Below are 17156 nucleotides of genomic sequence, written 5' to 3' on the forward strand. Positions count from 1 at the left end.
ACTACTAACACTGATCTACAAAGCCATCCACAACCTGTCCCCTCCCTATATCTCTGAACTAATCTCCCAATACCTTCCCTCACGTAATCTCCAATCCTCCCAAGACCTCCTACTCTCCACCACACTTATTCGGTCCTCACACAACCGCCTCCAAGATTTCTCCCGAATATCTCCCATCCTCTGGAATTCCATGCCTCAACACGTCCGACTATCCACCACCCTCGGATCCTTCAGACGGAACCTGAAAACCCATCTCTTCAAGAAAGCCTACAGCCTGCAATAACCATTCTGCCGCTTCGCCATTGCCAGAGCAGCCCCCTCACCACCGCCAGAGCTGCTGCACCTCTGACCTTCTGTCTCTTCCCCACTATCCCATAGAATGTAAGTCCGCAAGGACAGGGTCTTCTCCCCTCTGTACCAGTCTGTCACTGTAAACTTGATTACTGTAAACAATATTTATAACCCTGTATGTAACCCCTTTCTCATGTACAGCACCATGGAATTAATGGTGCTATATAAATAATAATAATAATAGTGGAATACAGCTAGAAAAAGAGTAATGTGCACACGTTGCGGAATGGGGTTCAGGATTTTCTGCACAAAATCCGCATCTCCTGGCAGAATCCGCAGGTGCAGATTTGCCGCGGATTTTATGCGGATTTTGTGCGGTTTTTATGCGGAATTGATGCGGATTTTGTGTGGATTTTCAGCAGTTTTTACCACTGCGGATTTCTATAATTAAAGAGTGCAGAAACAAGGCAGATCTGCACAAAATAAGTGACATGCACTTCTTTTAAATCCGCAGCGTTTCCTTGCGGAATTTTCCGCACCATCTGCACAGCTTTTTTTTTTCACATTGATTTACATTGTACTGTAAATCACAGTGCGGATCTGCAGCGTTTCTGTGCGGAAGAATTCGCTGCGGAATCGCACTAAATCCGCATCGTGTGCACATAGCCTAAAGAGAGCGGCATTCACCAAATCGATTAAAAGTAAAGTACTTTATTCCATTCTATGGGACATGGACAGGGTTTGCAGGGAAAAAGAGGAGTGCAGGGAGAAATAATGTGGACGACGGCTGTTTCGCGTTAGTCCAACGCTTCTTTGGATCCAAGTGGCTTTATAACTATAATGGAATACAGCTAGAAGATTAAAGAGAGCGTCAATCACCAAGTCCATTAAAAGTAAAGTACTTTATTCCATTATTTGAGACATGGACAGGGTTTACAGGGAATCAAAGGAGTGCAGGGAGGAAAAATGTGGACAATTGCCATTTTGCATTAGTCCAACGCTTTAACGGATCCACATTTTTGGAATGGAATACAGGACTTTACTTTTAATTGGCTTGGTGAGTGCCTAGCTGTGCTAAATCTTTTGTCTGGGACATGTACTTTTTCTCCCTGTATAATGCTGACAAACCATAAGCAGGCAGTAACACAATAGAAAACGCCCCACAATAGCTTAGCTTTCTCAGTGTGTGAGATGTTATAATACAGCTCTTATGTCCAGTTTAACTTCCTGCATAATTAGAAAGTGCAGGGAGATTAGAGGATGGATGACTAATACCTTTCCGTTAAGGTCAATGTAATTCAAGAAAAGCACATCCAGCCCATGAATGGCAGCGCTTCCCAGGACTCGCATCCAAAGATGATATTTTATATTTTTTTATTTCATAACTTTTATCCCAGCCTCAGAAACTTGATTTGGGGTGTGGCTGGGATAAAAGTTATGAAATAAAAAAATATAAAATATAATCTTTGGATGCGAGTCCTGGGAAGCGCTGCCATTCATGGGCTGGATGTGCTTTTCTTGAATAACTCATCCTGTGTGAGCCCTACTCTGGCTCTTTCACTTGGATCCACCCGAGGCAAGCTGCAAGCCCTGTATATTGAAAAGTATCTCAGAGGGAATTTTGAGGATACATAATCTAAAGCCATTTCAGTCTTTTATCAGGTGAGTGCATAAAATTGTGCACCCTTTAAAGACTATAATATTGTGTTTACGCACTTAGGGCGCCGCAATTTGTCTGTTCTTCTCTCCCAAACAGGGTTTTTTTGTATGTTAAGGTCAATGTGGGAGAGAGGCAGCACAGCTAAGTATAGCTGTGTCAAATTACAAACTCTTCTGTAAGTTCTCCACCACTACGTCACTGTCAGCTCTGCTGTACTACACCTTTTCTCACTCTGCCTGTCTGGAGATGAGTGGATCATATAAAGGATTGATACATAAAAGATCATATGAAGAAAATATTAAAAAACTTTATACATTTTATTTAGACAGTAATTAACAATCAATAATCAAAAAATACAGACTGACCAACTGTCTGGAGATGAGTTAAACTTATGTTTGTTATGCAAAGGGAGACTTGTAATCACTTTGCAGTGAGAAAAGAGCTAGCTGATCCAGTATGATATGTAATTACACCCAGCTCTTCTCTCATTGCAGAGAGATTACAAGATGATGTGACATACAATTGTGTGAAAAAAATGTTTGCCCCCTTCCTGATTTCAAATCCATTTGCATGTTTGTTTGTCATGCATTGCTTATATGTTTCAGATCACCAACCAAATTTAAATATTAGGCAAAGATAATACAAGTAAACACAAAATGCAGCTTTTAAATGAAGTTCTTTATTATTAACGGAAAAAAATTATAAACCTACAGGGCCCTGTGTGGAAGCGATTGCCCCCTAAATCTAATAACTGGTTGGACCACCCTTAGCGTTTGCGATAACTGGCAATAAGTCTTTTACAATGCTCTAGAGGAATTTTGACCCACTCATCTTTGCAAAATTGTTGTAATTCAGCCACATTGGAGGGTTTCAAAGCATGAACCACCTTTCCAAGGTCATGTCACAGCATCTCAGTTGGATTAAGGTCAGGACTTTGACTAGACCACTCCACTTAATTTTGCTTTTCTTAAGCCATTCAGAGGTGGGATTGCTGGTGTGTTTTGGATCACTATCCTGCTGCATAACCCAAGTGGTGCTTTAGCTTGAGGTTACAAACAGATAGTCAGACATTCTCCTTCAGGATTTTTTGGTAAACAGAAGTCTTTCCGGTCCTGAAGCAGCAAACCAGCCCCAGACATCACACTACCACCATCATATTTTGCTGTTTTAGTATGATGTTCCTTTTCTGAAATGCTGTGTTAGTTCTATGCCAGATGTAATGGGACAAACACCTTCCAAAATTTTCAGCTTTTGTCTCATCAATTCACAGTTTATTCTCCCAAAAATCTATGGGATTATCAAGATGTTTTGGGGCAAAACTGAGATGATCCTTTATGTTCTTATTGCTGAGCAATGGTTTTTGTCTCGGAACTCTGCTATGCAGGCCATTATTGTCCATCCCTTTCTTATAGTGAGATCATGAACACTGACCTTCACTGAGGCAAGTGAGGATTGCAGACCTTTGGATGTTGTTGTGGGGTTTTTTGAGACCTCTTGGATTAGTTGTTGCTGCGCTCTTGAGGTAATTCTGGTCAGCTGGCCACTCCTGGGAAGGTTCACCAATATTCCATGTTTTCGCCATTTGTGGATAATGGCTCTCACTGTGGCTTGCTGGAGTCTCAAAGCTTTTGAAATGGCTTTATAACCTTTTCCATACTGATAGATCTCAATTACTTTGTTTCTCATTTATACCCAGAATTTCCTTGAATCTTAGCATGATGTCTAGCTTTTGAGGAACTTTTGGTCTGCTTCACTTTGTCAGGCAGGTCCTTTTTAAGTGATTTCTTTATTGAGAACAGGTGTGGCAGTAATCAGGCTTGGGTGTGACTAGGGAATTTGAACTAAGCTTCCCAAAGATGTGATAAACCACTGTTAATTTATGTTTTAAGAGGTGTTTGGAGGGAGTCAACCACTTTTTCACACAGGGGCCTGTAGGTTTAGATTTCTTTTTCCCTTATGATTAAAGACCTCCATTTAAAAGCCACATTATGTGTTTACTTGTGTTATCTTTTACTAATATTTAAATATGTTTAGTGATCTGAAATACTTAGGTGTGACAAACATGCAAAAGAATAGGGAATCCAGAAGGGGTAAACACTTTCACACAACTGTAAGTGTGACGCATCTCTGGACAGGCAGTGGGGAGAGATGCAGTACAGTAGAGCTGACAGTGTCATTAGAGGACAAAAGCTGATAGAAGGGTTTGTAATGTGACACAACTAAACTCAACTGCATTTTCTAATCATTCAGAAGGTTATACCAGGAGATCAGAGCTCTATGATTACATCTCACACATTGAGAAACCAATGCTATGTTCTTTCTCCATTGTGTTACAGGCAGCTCGTATAGAGGGAAGACGTACATCCCCCAGTGAAATCTATCTAATAAAACCCACTTAGGACTTAACAAAAGTTTTCATTAGTTTCCTAATATTTTGATTACTAATATTTCCACATCAGAGACAAAATAAATAAAAAGTTTATTTCGTTCTACAGCTTTATTACATCCTTTATCCAGTTCAAATTTTGAATTTTATCCAGAAAAATTTGATTAAAAAGTCCAATTTAAAGAGTAACCATCATTTTACTTTTCTTTTTCAGTAATCAATAGTGCACGTGAAAATAAGAAACTTTGTAATTTTTCCTGTTAAAGAAACCCGCTTTTTTCTCCTCCATTCATTAACAAAATTCTCAATTCTCAATACTGAGATAGGAAATTATTTGTGGTGTTCATAAAGTTTTTAGGTGAATTGTATTTTCAGAATTTGTCTTAACATAGAATTTTGAAAGCACCAACTGTAATTTTCTTATCTCAGTAATGGGAAAATCTGTTCACAGAGTACAGATTTTACCCATGAACTGAGAATAAAAGGTCAATCCAGAAAGAGAGGGAATCATATTTCCATGATAAGATATATTATTATTATTATTTATTTATATAGCACCATTAATTCCATGGTGCTGTACATGAGAAGGGGTTACATCAAAATACAAATATCACTTACAGTAAACAAAACTAACAATGACAGACTGGTACAGAGGGAAGAGGACCCAGCCCTTGCGGGCTTACATTCTACAGGATTATGGGGAAGGAGACAGTAGGTCAAGGGTTGCAGTAGCTCCAATGGTGTTGAGTTGGCTGTGTGGTCTTTACAGGCTGTAAGCTTCTTTGAAGAGATGGGTTTTCAGGTTTCTTTTGAAGGATCCAAAAGTAGTGGATAACCGGATGTGTTGGGGCACTGAATTCCAGAGGATGGGTGTTGTGAATTCCGCTCTTGGGCTCTCTCCGGTGGTTGTAAGTGGCACTTTTGTGAGTTCTGCTCTTGGGCTCCCTCCGGTGGTTTTGAGTGGAACTGCTGCTCCTTGGATTTAGCAGTCAGCAGCTGCTTCCACTGATCGTCTTTCTGGCTCGGCTATTTATCCTGGCTCTATCCTTCAGCCTGGGCCAGTTGTCAATGGTTCCTGCTTGGATTCACATCTCTGCTTGGATTTCCCTGATATTCTGACCAGTTCAGCAAAGATAAGTCCTTGCTTGTTCTTTTGCTGTCCACATATTGTGGACTTAATCATTCAGCTCTTTCTATGTTTTTTCTTGTCCAGCTTGACAATATGGATTTATTCAGTTAAGCTGGAAGCTCTGGGAAGCAGATTTACCCTCAACACCTTTAGTCAGGTGTGGAGATTTTTGTATACTCTGTGGTGGATTTTTCTAGGTTTTTATACTGACCGCACAGTATTCTGTCCTGTTCTATCTATCTAGCTAGACTGGCCTCCTTTGCTACATTCTGATTTCATTCTGCGTATGTCATTTCCCTCTCCACTCACAGTCAATATTTGTGGGGGGCTGCCTTTCCTTTGGGGATTTTCTCTGAGGCAAGATAGCTTTCCTGTTTCCATCTTTAGGGGTAGTTAGTCCTCCGGCTGTGACGAGGTGTCTAGGGAGTGACAGGAACATCCCACGGCTACTTCTAGTGTTGTGTTAAGCTCAGGAACTGCGGTTAGTACAGGTACCACCTCCTCCAGAGCACGTCCCATGTTGCTCCTAAACCACCAGTTCATAACAGTACAACTGGCCAAATATGATTTAAATGCATCTCAAAAGAAGGAAAAAAAAGTTCTGAGCCATTTTTTTTTTGCAGTCTGTTTTGTCTTTTTTTTCCTCTTAATCTCTGGGTGGTTCAGGATTTTGGTGCTGGCATGGATGTACAGGGTTTGTTTTCTCATGTGGATCAACTTGCTGCAAGAGTACAGAGTATCCAAGATTATGTTGTCCAGACTCCAGCTTTAGAGCCTAAAATTCCTACTCCTGATTTGTTTTTTGGGGACAGATCTAAGTTTTTGAACTTTAAAAATAACTGCAAATTGTTTTTTGCTTTGAAACCCCGTTCCTCTGGTGATCCCATTCAGCAGGTTAAGATTGTCATCTCTCTGCTGCGTGGTGACCCTCAGGACTGGGCATTCTCCCTTGAATCAGGGAATCCGGCATTGCTTAATGTAGATGCATTTTTTCAAGAGCTCGGATTATTGTATGACGAACCTAATTCTGTGGATCATGCAGAAAAAACCTTGTTGGCCCTATGTCAGGGTCAGGAAGCGGCAGAATTATACTGCTAGAAATTTAGAAAATCTGTCTGTGCCAGAGCATGCCGCCATGCGGAGTTTTGTCAAGGAGTCTTTGGAAAAGGGGCATATTCGGCTGTCTTCGTCACCATTGGGAGCGGGATTCTTTTTTGTTGCCAAGAAGGATGGCTCATTGAGACCCTGTATTGATTATCGCCTTCTTAATAAGATCACGGTCAAATTCCAATACCCTTTACCTTTGCTTTCTGATTTGTTTGCTCGGATTAAGGGGGCTAGTTGGTTTACTAAGATTGACCTTCGAGGGGCATATAATCTTGTTCGTATTAAACAGGGTGACGAATGGAAAACTGCATTTAATACGCCCGAAGGCCATTTTGAATATCTTGTGATGCCTTTCGGGCTTTCTAATGTTCCTTCTGTATTTCAGTCCTTCATGCCTGATATTTTCCGCAATTATCTTGATAAATTCATGATTGTGTATTTGGATGATATTTTGATTTTTTCCGATGATTGGGAGTCTCATGTGAAGCAGGTCAGGATGGTATTCCAGATCCTTCGTGATAATGCTTTATTTGTGAAGGGGTCTAAGTGCCTATTTGGAGTTTAGAAGGTCTCTTTTTTGGGTTTTATTTTTTCTCTCTCGTCTATAGAAATGGATCCTGTTAAGGTCCAAGCCATTCATGACTGGATTCAACCCACATCAGTGAAGAGCCTTCAGAAATTTTTGGGCTTTGCTAATTTTTATCGCCGTTTCATTGCCAACTTTTCCAGTGTGGTTAAGCCCCTGACCGATTTGACGAAGAAAGGCGCTGATGTGACGAATTGGTCCTCTGCGGCGGTTGAGGCCTTTCAGGAGCTTAAACGCCGATTTACTTCTGCCCCTGTGTTGCGTCAGCCGGATGTTTCTTTTCCTTTTCAGGTTGAGGTTGACGCTTCTGAGATTGGGGCAGGGGCCGTTTTGTCTCAGAGGAATTCTGATGGTTCTTTGATGAAACCGTGTTCCTTTTTTTCCAGAAAGTTTTCGCCTGCGGAGCGCAATTATGACGTTGACAATCGGGAGTTGTTGGCCATGAAGTGGGCATTTGAGGAGTGGCGACATTGGCTTGAGGCAGCCAAGCACCGCGTTGTGGTCTTGACCGATCATAAGAATCTGATTTACCTCGAGTCAGCCAAGCGACTGAACCCTAGACAGGCTCGATGATCCCTGTTTTTCTCCCGTTTTGATTTTGTGGTCTCGTATCTTCCGGGATCTAAGAATGTTAAGGCTGATGCCCTCTCTAGGAGTTTTTTGCCTGATTCTCCTGGAGTCCTTGAGCCGGTTGGCATCCTTAGGGAAGGGGTGATTCTTTCTGCCATCTCCCCTGATTTGCGGCGGGTGCTTCAGGAATTTCAGGCTGATAAACCTGACCGCTGTCCAGTGGGGAAGCTGTTTGTCCCTGATAGATGGACTAGTAAGGTAATTTCTGAGGTTCATTCTTCAGTGTTGGCTGGTCATCCTGGGATTTTTGGTACCAGAGATTTGGTTGCTAGGTCCTTTTGGTGGCCTTCCTTGTCGCGGGATGTGCGTTCTTTTGTGCAGTCCTGTGGGACTTGTGCCCGGGCCAAGCCTTGCTGTTCCCGCGCTAGTGGGTTGCTTAGCCTTTGCCGGTTCCTGAGAGGCCCTGGACGCATATTTCCATGGATTTTATTTCGGATCTTCCTGTTTCCCAGAAGATGTCTGTTATCTGGGTGGTTTGTGACCGGTTCTCTAAAATGGTACATTTGGTACCTTTGCCTAAATTGCCTTCCTCCTCTGATTTGGTTCCATTGTTTTTTCAGCATGTTTTTCGTTTGCATGGCATTCCGGAGAATATTGTGTCTGACAGAGGTTCCCAGTTTGTTTCTAGGTTTTGGCGGGCCTTTTGTGCTAGGATGGGCACTGATTTGTCTTTTTCTTCGGCGTTCCATCCTCAGACAAATGGCCAAACTGTGCGAACTAATCAGACCTTGGAAACCTATTTGAGATGCTTTGTGTCTGCTGATCAGGATGATTGGGTGGCTTTCTTGCCGTTGGCTGAGTTTGCCCTTAATAATCGGGCTAGTTCGGCTACTTTGGTTTCGCCTTTCTTTTGTAATTTTGGTTTTCATCCTCGTTTTTCTTCGGGGCAGGTTGAGCCTTCTGATTGTCCTGGTGTGGATTCTGTGGTGGACAGGTTACAGCAGATTTGGACTTATGTGGTAGACAATTTGACGTTGTCTCAGGAAAAGGCTCAACGTTTTTCTAACCGTCGTCGGTGTGTTGGTCCCCGGCTTTGGGTGGGGGATTTAGTCTGGTTATCTTCTCGTCATGTTCCTATGAAGGTTTCTTCCCCTAAGTTCAAGCCTCGGTTTATTGGTCCTTATAAGATTTCTGAGATTATCAATCCGGTGTCTTTTCATTTGGCCCTTCCAGCCTCTTTTGCCATCCATAATGTTTTCCATAGATCTTTGTTGCGGAGATATGTGGTGCCCGTTGTTCCCTCGGTTGATCCTCCTGCCCCGGTGTTGGTTGAGGGGGAGTTGGAATATGTGGTGAAAATTTTGGATTCTCGTTTTTCGAGGCGGAGGCTTCAGTATCTTGTCAAGTGGAAGGGTTATGGCCAGGAGGATAATTCTTGGGTTGTTGCCTCTGATGTCCATGCCGCCGATTTGGTTCGTGCCTTTCACTTGGCTCGCCCTGATCGGCCTGGGGGCTCTGGTGAGGGTTCGGTGACCCCTCCTCAAGGGGGGGGGGTACTGTTGTGAATTCCGCTCTTGGGCTCCCTCCGGTGGTTGTAAGTGGCACTTTTGTGAGTTCTGCTCTTGGGCTCCCTCCGGTGGTTTTGAGTGGAACTGCTGCTCCTTGGATTTAGCAGTCAGCAGCTGCTTCCACTGATCGTCTTTCTGGCTCGGCTATTTATCCTGGCTCTATCCTTCAGCCTGGGCCAGTTGTCAATGGTTCCTGCTTGGATTCACATCTCTGCTTGGATTTCCCTGATATTCTGACCAGTTCAGCAAAGATAAGTCCTTGCTTGTTCTTTTGCTGTCCACATATTGTGGACTTAATCGTTCAGCTCTTTCTATGTTTTTTCTTGTCCAGCTTGTCAATATGGATTTATTCAGTTAAGCTGGAAGCTCTGGGAAGCAGATTTACCCTCCACACCTTTAGTCAGGTGTGGAGATTTTTGTATACTCTGTGGTGGATTTTTCTAGGTTTTTATACTGACCGCACAGTATTCTGTCCTGTTCTATCTATCTGGCTAGACTGGCCTCCTTTGCTACATTCTGATTTCATTCTGCGTATGTCATTTCCCTCTCCACTCACAGTCAATATTTGTGGGGGGCTGCCTTTCCTTTGGGGATTTTCTCTGAGGCAAGATAGCTATCCTGTTTCCATCTTTAGGGGTAGTTAGTCCTCCGGCTGTAACGAGGTGTCTAGGGAGTGAAAGGAACATCCCACGGCTACTTCTAGTGTTGTGTTAAGCTCAGGAACTGCGGTTAGTACAGGTACCACCTCCTCCAGAGCACGTCCCATGTTGCTCCTAAACCACCAGTTCATAACAGATGGGTGATATTCGGGAGAAGTCTTGGAGGCGATTGGGTGAGGAGCGAATAAGCGTGGAGGAGAGGAGGAGGTCTTGGGAGGACCAGAGATTACGTGAGGGAAGATATTGAGAGATTAGTGTGGAAATATACGGAGGAGAAAGATTATGGATGGCTTTGTAGGTCAGTGTTAGTAATTTAAACTGGATATGCTGAGAAATTGGGAGCCAGTGAAGGGATTTGCAAAGAGGGGAAGTAGGAGTGTGTCGAGGAGAGAGATTAATTAGTCGGGCAGCAGAGTTAAGGATGGACTGGAGGGGTGTGAGAGTGTTAGAAGGTAGGCCACAGTGGAGTATGTTGCAGTAGTCGAGGCGGGAGATGATTAGGGCATGCACGAGCATTTTGGTAGAATGTGGGTTGAGGAAAGGATGGATTCTGGAAATATTTTTGAGCTGGAGGCGACAGGAGGTGGCGAGAGCTTGGATGTGCTGTTTGAAGGACAGGGCAGAGTCAAGGGTTACTCCGAGGCAGCATATTTTGGGGACAGGGGAAAGTGTGATTTCATTTATTTTGATAGATAGATCAGGTAGGGAAGACACGCAAGATGGAGGAAAGATAATTAGTTCAGATTTGTCCACATTGAGTTTGAGGAAGCGAGAGGAGAAGAAGGAGGATATGGCTGATAGATACTCTGGGATTCTGGAGAGCAGAGAGGTGACATCTGGGCCAGAGAGGTGGATCTGAACGTTATCGACATATAGATGGTACTGGAAGCCATAGGACCTTATGAGTTGTCCCAGGCCGAGTGTATAGATTTAGAAGAGTAAGGGTCCTAGGACAGAGCCTTGAGGGACACCAACAGAGAGAGGGCGAGATGAAGAGGTAGTATGGGAGTAGGAAACGCTAAATGTGCGGTTGGCAAGGTATGAGGAGATCCAAGATAGGGCAAGGTCTTTGACCCCAAAGGAAGAGAGGACCTGTAGTAGGAGGCAGTGGTCAACTGTGTCGAAGGCAGAGGACAGGTCTAGGAGGAGGAGTATAGAGAATTGTCTGTTAGCTTTGGCTGTAAGTAAGTCGTTAGTAATTTTGGTCAGGGCAGTCTCAGTGGAATGGTGGGGACGGAAGCCAGATTGTAGGTTGTCGAAGAGAGACTTAGATGCAAAGTGAGAGGAAAGTTCAGCATGGACGTGCTGCTCAAGGAGTTTGGATGCAAATGGGAGCAAAGATATGGGGTGATAGCTGGACATACCGCTTGGGTCAAGGGATGGCTTTTTGAGGGTAGGTGTGATTGTGGCATGTTTGAAGGCAGAGGGGAAGGTACCAGATGTTAGTGAAAGGTTGAAGAGATGGGTTAGGGATGGGATTAGTGTGGTGGTGAGATTGAGGAGGAGGTGGGATGGGATGGGGTCAAGTACACAAGTTTTGAGGTGTGATTTGGAGAGAAGATGAGCAAGCTCCCCTCCAGAGATTTTGGAGAGTGAAGTTATGGGGTTTGGGCATTGGTCTCTCATACAAAGGGGTTGTAGTAGTTGGACAACAAAGACTTGCCGATTAGGGAAGACGATTAGGGAAGTCGGAGGGGGCAGTGGTGGGCAGAGGAGGGAGTTAAAAGTGTTGAACGACTGTTTGGGGTTGTGGGATAATATATATTCCAATTTTGGTTATTTTCATGTGTGGTACTGATTAATGAAATAAAAACTTAAAGGAGGATTTCTCTTTAAACTTAGAGATTTCAATGAGACTTGCATGGCCTCTGCAGCACAAAATATCATGATTGTCTGCAGTGCAATGTCCTATGTAAATGAGACTCACATTGCTGAGAACATTGGCAGCCTTTGCGCACTGATTGAGCTATTACAAATTGCTCAATGCAAATTAAATACATTGTTCTACCTGTGTAAACAGGTTATAAAATGACCGCTGATCATAATAGGTTTGACAGTCATATTGTGGCATTGGTCAGTTCGTGTAAACAGACCATAAGACAAACAATAACAAATTTGACTTCCTAAGAAAAGTCCCTCAAGTTCCCTAGAATCTTCAATTCAAGACAAAAAAGATCCCTCACCAGTCAAGAAGTTATCATGTCCGCATTATGATCTTTTAATATATTTAAACTCCTGATTGTTGAAATTGCATCACTACAAAGGCATTTTGGAAATCACAAGATCAATAGACATGATAGTAATATGCAAATGATGCACAATTGGAAACAAAATTTTTAAAACATCTCATTTTATACAGTACGCACTTACATGTGTTGACATGCTATCAATGACTTTGTTAATGGTTGTCTTAGGAATTTTCTGACACATTAAAAGCACTTGGGCAGACCAGTCATCGAGATCTGCTTCTGGCAGCTTCCTTTCCAATTGCCAATTAATGACGTCCCAGATGTGCTTGATGGGAGACAAGTGCAGAGATGCTGCATGCAGGCCATGGTAGCACGTTTTGAGCAAAAGAGACTGCTTACAGTACCATGTGTAACTTAGCAGAGCTAAGTAGTGTTGAGAAATGGCTCCTGGAACACTGGAGAAATGGCTGAACTACTGCTTCCACTGTGACCAGTCTTAATTCCATGTACATTCATGGCCAAAAAGTTTGAGACTCAGACCAATTTTGTTTTTTATAATGATTCTACATCAATGTTTTTAAATCTTTTAGTAAGCTTTTCCATTGGTTACAAATGTAAATGCTTTTGCATTTTAAATATTTTTAAACTTTAAATTAATGCAAAGACTCATTGTTTACAATGTTGACCCCTTTTTATAAGACTTGTACAATTACCCCTGACACTCTGGATATCATCTTCTCAGCCAAATTCTGACAGAAGTTCCATTGACCTTATGCCACTGCTCTCAAATGGTGTGGTGCATAGAAAGTTGGCAACTAAGACTAAAATGGAGGTTTATCCTCTTCAGCAATGAATCCTGCTTTTGTCTTGGACACAAAGATAGTTAAAGATTTGTCTGGAGACTATGTGGGCAACGCCTTGAAGAAGCCTTCATGAGGGAGCGTAAAAGTATCCCACAAGCCATTTTTTAACTAGACAACACCGGGTCGAATGTTGCTCATGCTACTGTGAGCACCTGCATGGCCTAGATGTGCTACTATGATTTGACTTATCTGCCATTGAGCACATCTCAGACGTCATTATTCGACGTCATTATTCAGCTATTGCAAAGGGAGCTGCCAGCAGCGAATCTTGATGATTGTGTGCACAACTGGATTTAGCATGGCATAACATTATTAAACTCACTAAAGAGAATCTATCACCACATTTAACCTATCTAAACAATTAATATGGTCATACAGGCTATAGACGGCTGAAAACAGTCCTCCCTGTGTGTCTCATATCAGATGTCTAGTTGCTGAGAAACCATCTTTTATAACTTAATGTAAGTGACCCCTTCCAGGCGTCAGAGCAGATCGTGCCGAGAGATAACTCTGCCTCCAGAGACTATTTTACATGGAGGTGGTCCCAGTGTGAGACAAGTAACCAACACGGAACAGGAGAAATGAAATTTGTCTTCTTGCAAACACATTTTTGGTTATCTTTCAGCTCTGCTGTATTGTCAGAATATTGCAACCCTGTCTGCCTGTGAGCTGGAAGCTGAAGCTGAGAGGGACCTGCAGATGTTAGGTATAATCACACACAGCTCTGCAGTGAGATCAGGAGACCAGAGAGTGGCCATTATATGTCACACTGGTAACTACCCCTTCATATAAAATAAGCTCTGGGGGCAGAGTTGTCTCCTGATACCATTCACCCCAGAGCTTGGAATAGGTCACTTATATAAAGTGATAAAAGATGATTTCTCAGCAAAAACACAGCTGGCATGAGACAAACAAATAGGACTTTTTCCAGCAGTTTATAGCCTGTATGGTCTTATTAATATTTTAGATAAATAATAAATAAATAAATAATCTTTATTTTTTTATATAGCGCTAACATATTCCGCAGCGCTTTACAGTTTTGCACACATTATCACCATTAGATAGGTCAAATGTGGTGACAGATTCCCTTTAAAAGCATGCCAGGTGTGTAAGTTTGTATATTTTTGTGTGTTGTGCTCATACTGGATGCTGAATAAAATAGGATGTTTTAAAATTTTTGTTTCCATTTTTTTCACGTTTGTATATCATTAACATGTCTGTCAATCCTGTGATTTCCATAAACTCCATAACTAGTGTTGAGCATTCCGATACTGCAAATATCGGGTATCGGCCGATATTTGCTGTATCGGAATTCCGATACCGAGTTCCGATATTTTTGCGGTATCGGAAATCGGAATCGGAAGTGTGTGGTGCGTATGGTTCCCAGTGTCTGGAGGAGAGGAGACTCTCCTTCAGGCCCTGGGATCCATATTCACGTGCCTCCGTTCCTAAGAATGCCGAGTTTAAAACCTGCGATGACGTCGCGGCTTGTGATTGGTCGTGTGAGCGGTCACATGAGCGGTCACGTGACCAATCACAAGCCGCGACGTCATCAAAGGTCCTTAACTCGGCATTCTTAGGAACGGAGGCACCGCTAAGAGCAGGGGCTGCCGGAGGGGTGAGTATATCAATATTTTTTATTTTTATTCTTTATTTTATACATGAATATGGATCCCAGGGCCTGAAGGAGAGTTTCCTCTCCTTCAGACCCTGGGAACCATTCCGATATTTTGTGTCCCATTGATATCGGGTATCGGTATCGGCGATATCTGATATTTTTTGGATATTGGCCGATCCAATCCAATACCGATACCTTTGCATATCGGAAGGTATCGCTCAACACTATCCATAAGTTTTTCTTTTTGGTGCTAAAATTTCATGTTGAGAAATGTAGTAGGACACCTATGAAATTAATCATGTTTATATACAAAAGGAAAAAAACTCTAGCAACCTGCAATTGCTGTATCCCATCAATTGTGCCACCGCAATTTCATCTGATGTTTACTGATGTAATTGTAATTAAAAATGATGATATATCCTAAAAATATGTACATAGCATGAGTACTGGAATTTTGTTTATTGCAGTCTCTATAGAGCTGGAGGTACACGGCGTCTTTGGTTGCAACACAGGTCACGTGGCCAAAGATCGCTATGCACTTTGGCTACATTGCAGCATAATACAGGTGAATGGAGTCGCATTATGACCTCTAGTGTACCCTGACCTTGACAAGCAAGTTGCCAAAAGTCAAACCCAGTCTTCTTTTTGCAACTTGCTTTTTGCAGTCGCAGTGCACAAAGGGTGACAATACAACCCCATTCACCTACATTGTGCAGCTATGTGGCAGTGACAGGTAGCAATCTTTGGCTGTGCAATCTGTGTCGCTGCCAAAGTTGCTATGTAACCCTAGCAATAACATAACACACTGGGCCCAATTTATCAAAGTTTTCACAACAGAATTATGTCATAAAAGCTTTGAAAAGTTGCAAAATGTATGCACAATTCAGAGTTGCACGACATTTTTGCAACTTTGGCCATTTTCTCCCAGCTCTGACAAAATGGGACAGGGGTGTGGCGAGGGCGCAGCGCCACAATCTGTCCAATTCATGACAAGCTGTGGCATTCCCTACACCAGGTATCTTACTCCAATACCTGACTGCAGTAAGATTTCTGGCATGGCACACCTCTTTATGAATTAGGAGTCTCTGACTCCAGCACGCCCCCTCTTGAAGGCCCACTCTTTATGAATCAGGCCCACTTTTTTCTTGTTCTGTTGTATATACTACTTGTAACTCAAGCAGATATCACTTTTTAGGAATTGCTGGCACACCAGTGACCTTTAATGAGAATGGTGATGCTCCAGGTCGCTATGAAATTTATCAGTACCAGATCTACAATGGAACCCCTGAATACAAAGTGATTGGACAATGGGCTGATCATCTTCATCTCAAAGTAAGATAAGAATCAAGGAATTGTCTAAATAAAATGAGTTTTCCAACTTAAAAAAATGGATCTCTAAGTACTTGTAAAATAAGAGAATCAAATAGTACTAACCCTCCTCGGGACCAGCGCCAGCTCTCTGTCGCAGCTTCCATCTCAGTGTTTTGGCTGCGGTGGTATTGACATGTTGATAGTGCACATCACCACTGCCACCAATCACTGAGCTAAATGTCCCATGCCATCTACATTAGTAGTGTGAATAAGTAATATCAAAATCCTGAGTTCCTTACTCCTTAGACATTTAACAAGGCAAAACTTTTTGGTTTCCCCATATATTGCACCTGTGTTGTTTGGTCGTCCTTCATTCCAATCTTCACTGCTCAGCGTGCTGAATAGGTAAAGAAGGCAAACTTTTATTGCTTGCCTTTAAAGGGAACCTGTCCCCAGAAAAATTGCTATTAACCTGCAGGTTAATAGCCTTACTAACCTGCCCAGCACTTGCACGAAGCTAAACACTGGAAAGGAGAAAATGAGCTTTATTCTCTCTGGCAGCAATCGGGTTTCAGTCACAGGGCGGCGGGTTCAGTCACCACTTTGAGTATACAGAGCGGCTGTGGTAACCGTGCCTTTGGTGCTGACTTACAGCCATCCCCAAGTCAGAGCCAGTGTCATTCTGGGTCGGAGCCGTTGTTACAACTGCTCTGCATTGTCAGAACAGTGACTGAACCCATGCCTATGCCGCCTCCGTGACTGAAACCTGAATGCTGCCTGGAAGAATAAAGGTCATTTTCTCCCTGCAGCGTTCGGGTAAGAGTAGCCTCTAGGCAGGTTAATAACGTTATTAACCTGAAGATTATCCCCATATCTGAAGGTTTAAAAGCATTCCCTTTAATTTATAGTAGTGGTCAATACAAACAACAAGCATGTAACATTGCGGTTTTCTGGTGGGTCATGAGGATTCATTTTTGACATTTATTATGACTTATTATAATGGAGTGGAAAATCATCTTATGGTTTCTTAAATTAATTATTTTGATGTTTTAGAAGTGTACCATTTAGCTCACAAAGTCTTCATCCTATTTTTTGGTTTTACACTAGCTTTATAAATTACATTTTTTTTCAAGAGTTCTGTATTTTGTGAGCCACTTTTTTAAAGGTGGAAAACATTTAAAGAGCAAAGGGATGAAGTAGCAAAAAAAATATTAATATA

The 17156-nt window shown here is 42.4% G+C and overlaps 1 protein-coding gene across 1 annotated transcript in view; it reads left to right on the forward strand.

The window, feature by feature from the left end:
• GRM4 (glutamate metabotropic receptor 4) overlaps positions 1-17156 on the forward strand; it is a 590062-nt gene that overhangs the window by 329322 nt on the left and 243584 nt on the right. Inside the window, exon 8 of the mRNA XM_077295492.1 lies at positions 15822-15958. Within this exon, the coding sequence (XP_077151607.1) occupies positions 15822-15958 (137 nt within the window). The remainder of the gene's footprint in view (positions 1-15821; positions 15959-17156) is intronic.

Source organism: Ranitomeya variabilis, chromosome 3, assembly GCF_051348905.1.
Source record: "Ranitomeya variabilis isolate aRanVar5 chromosome 3, aRanVar5.hap1, whole genome shotgun sequence".
NCBI classification, from domain to species: Eukaryota; Metazoa; Chordata; class Amphibia; order Anura; family Dendrobatidae; genus Ranitomeya; species Ranitomeya variabilis.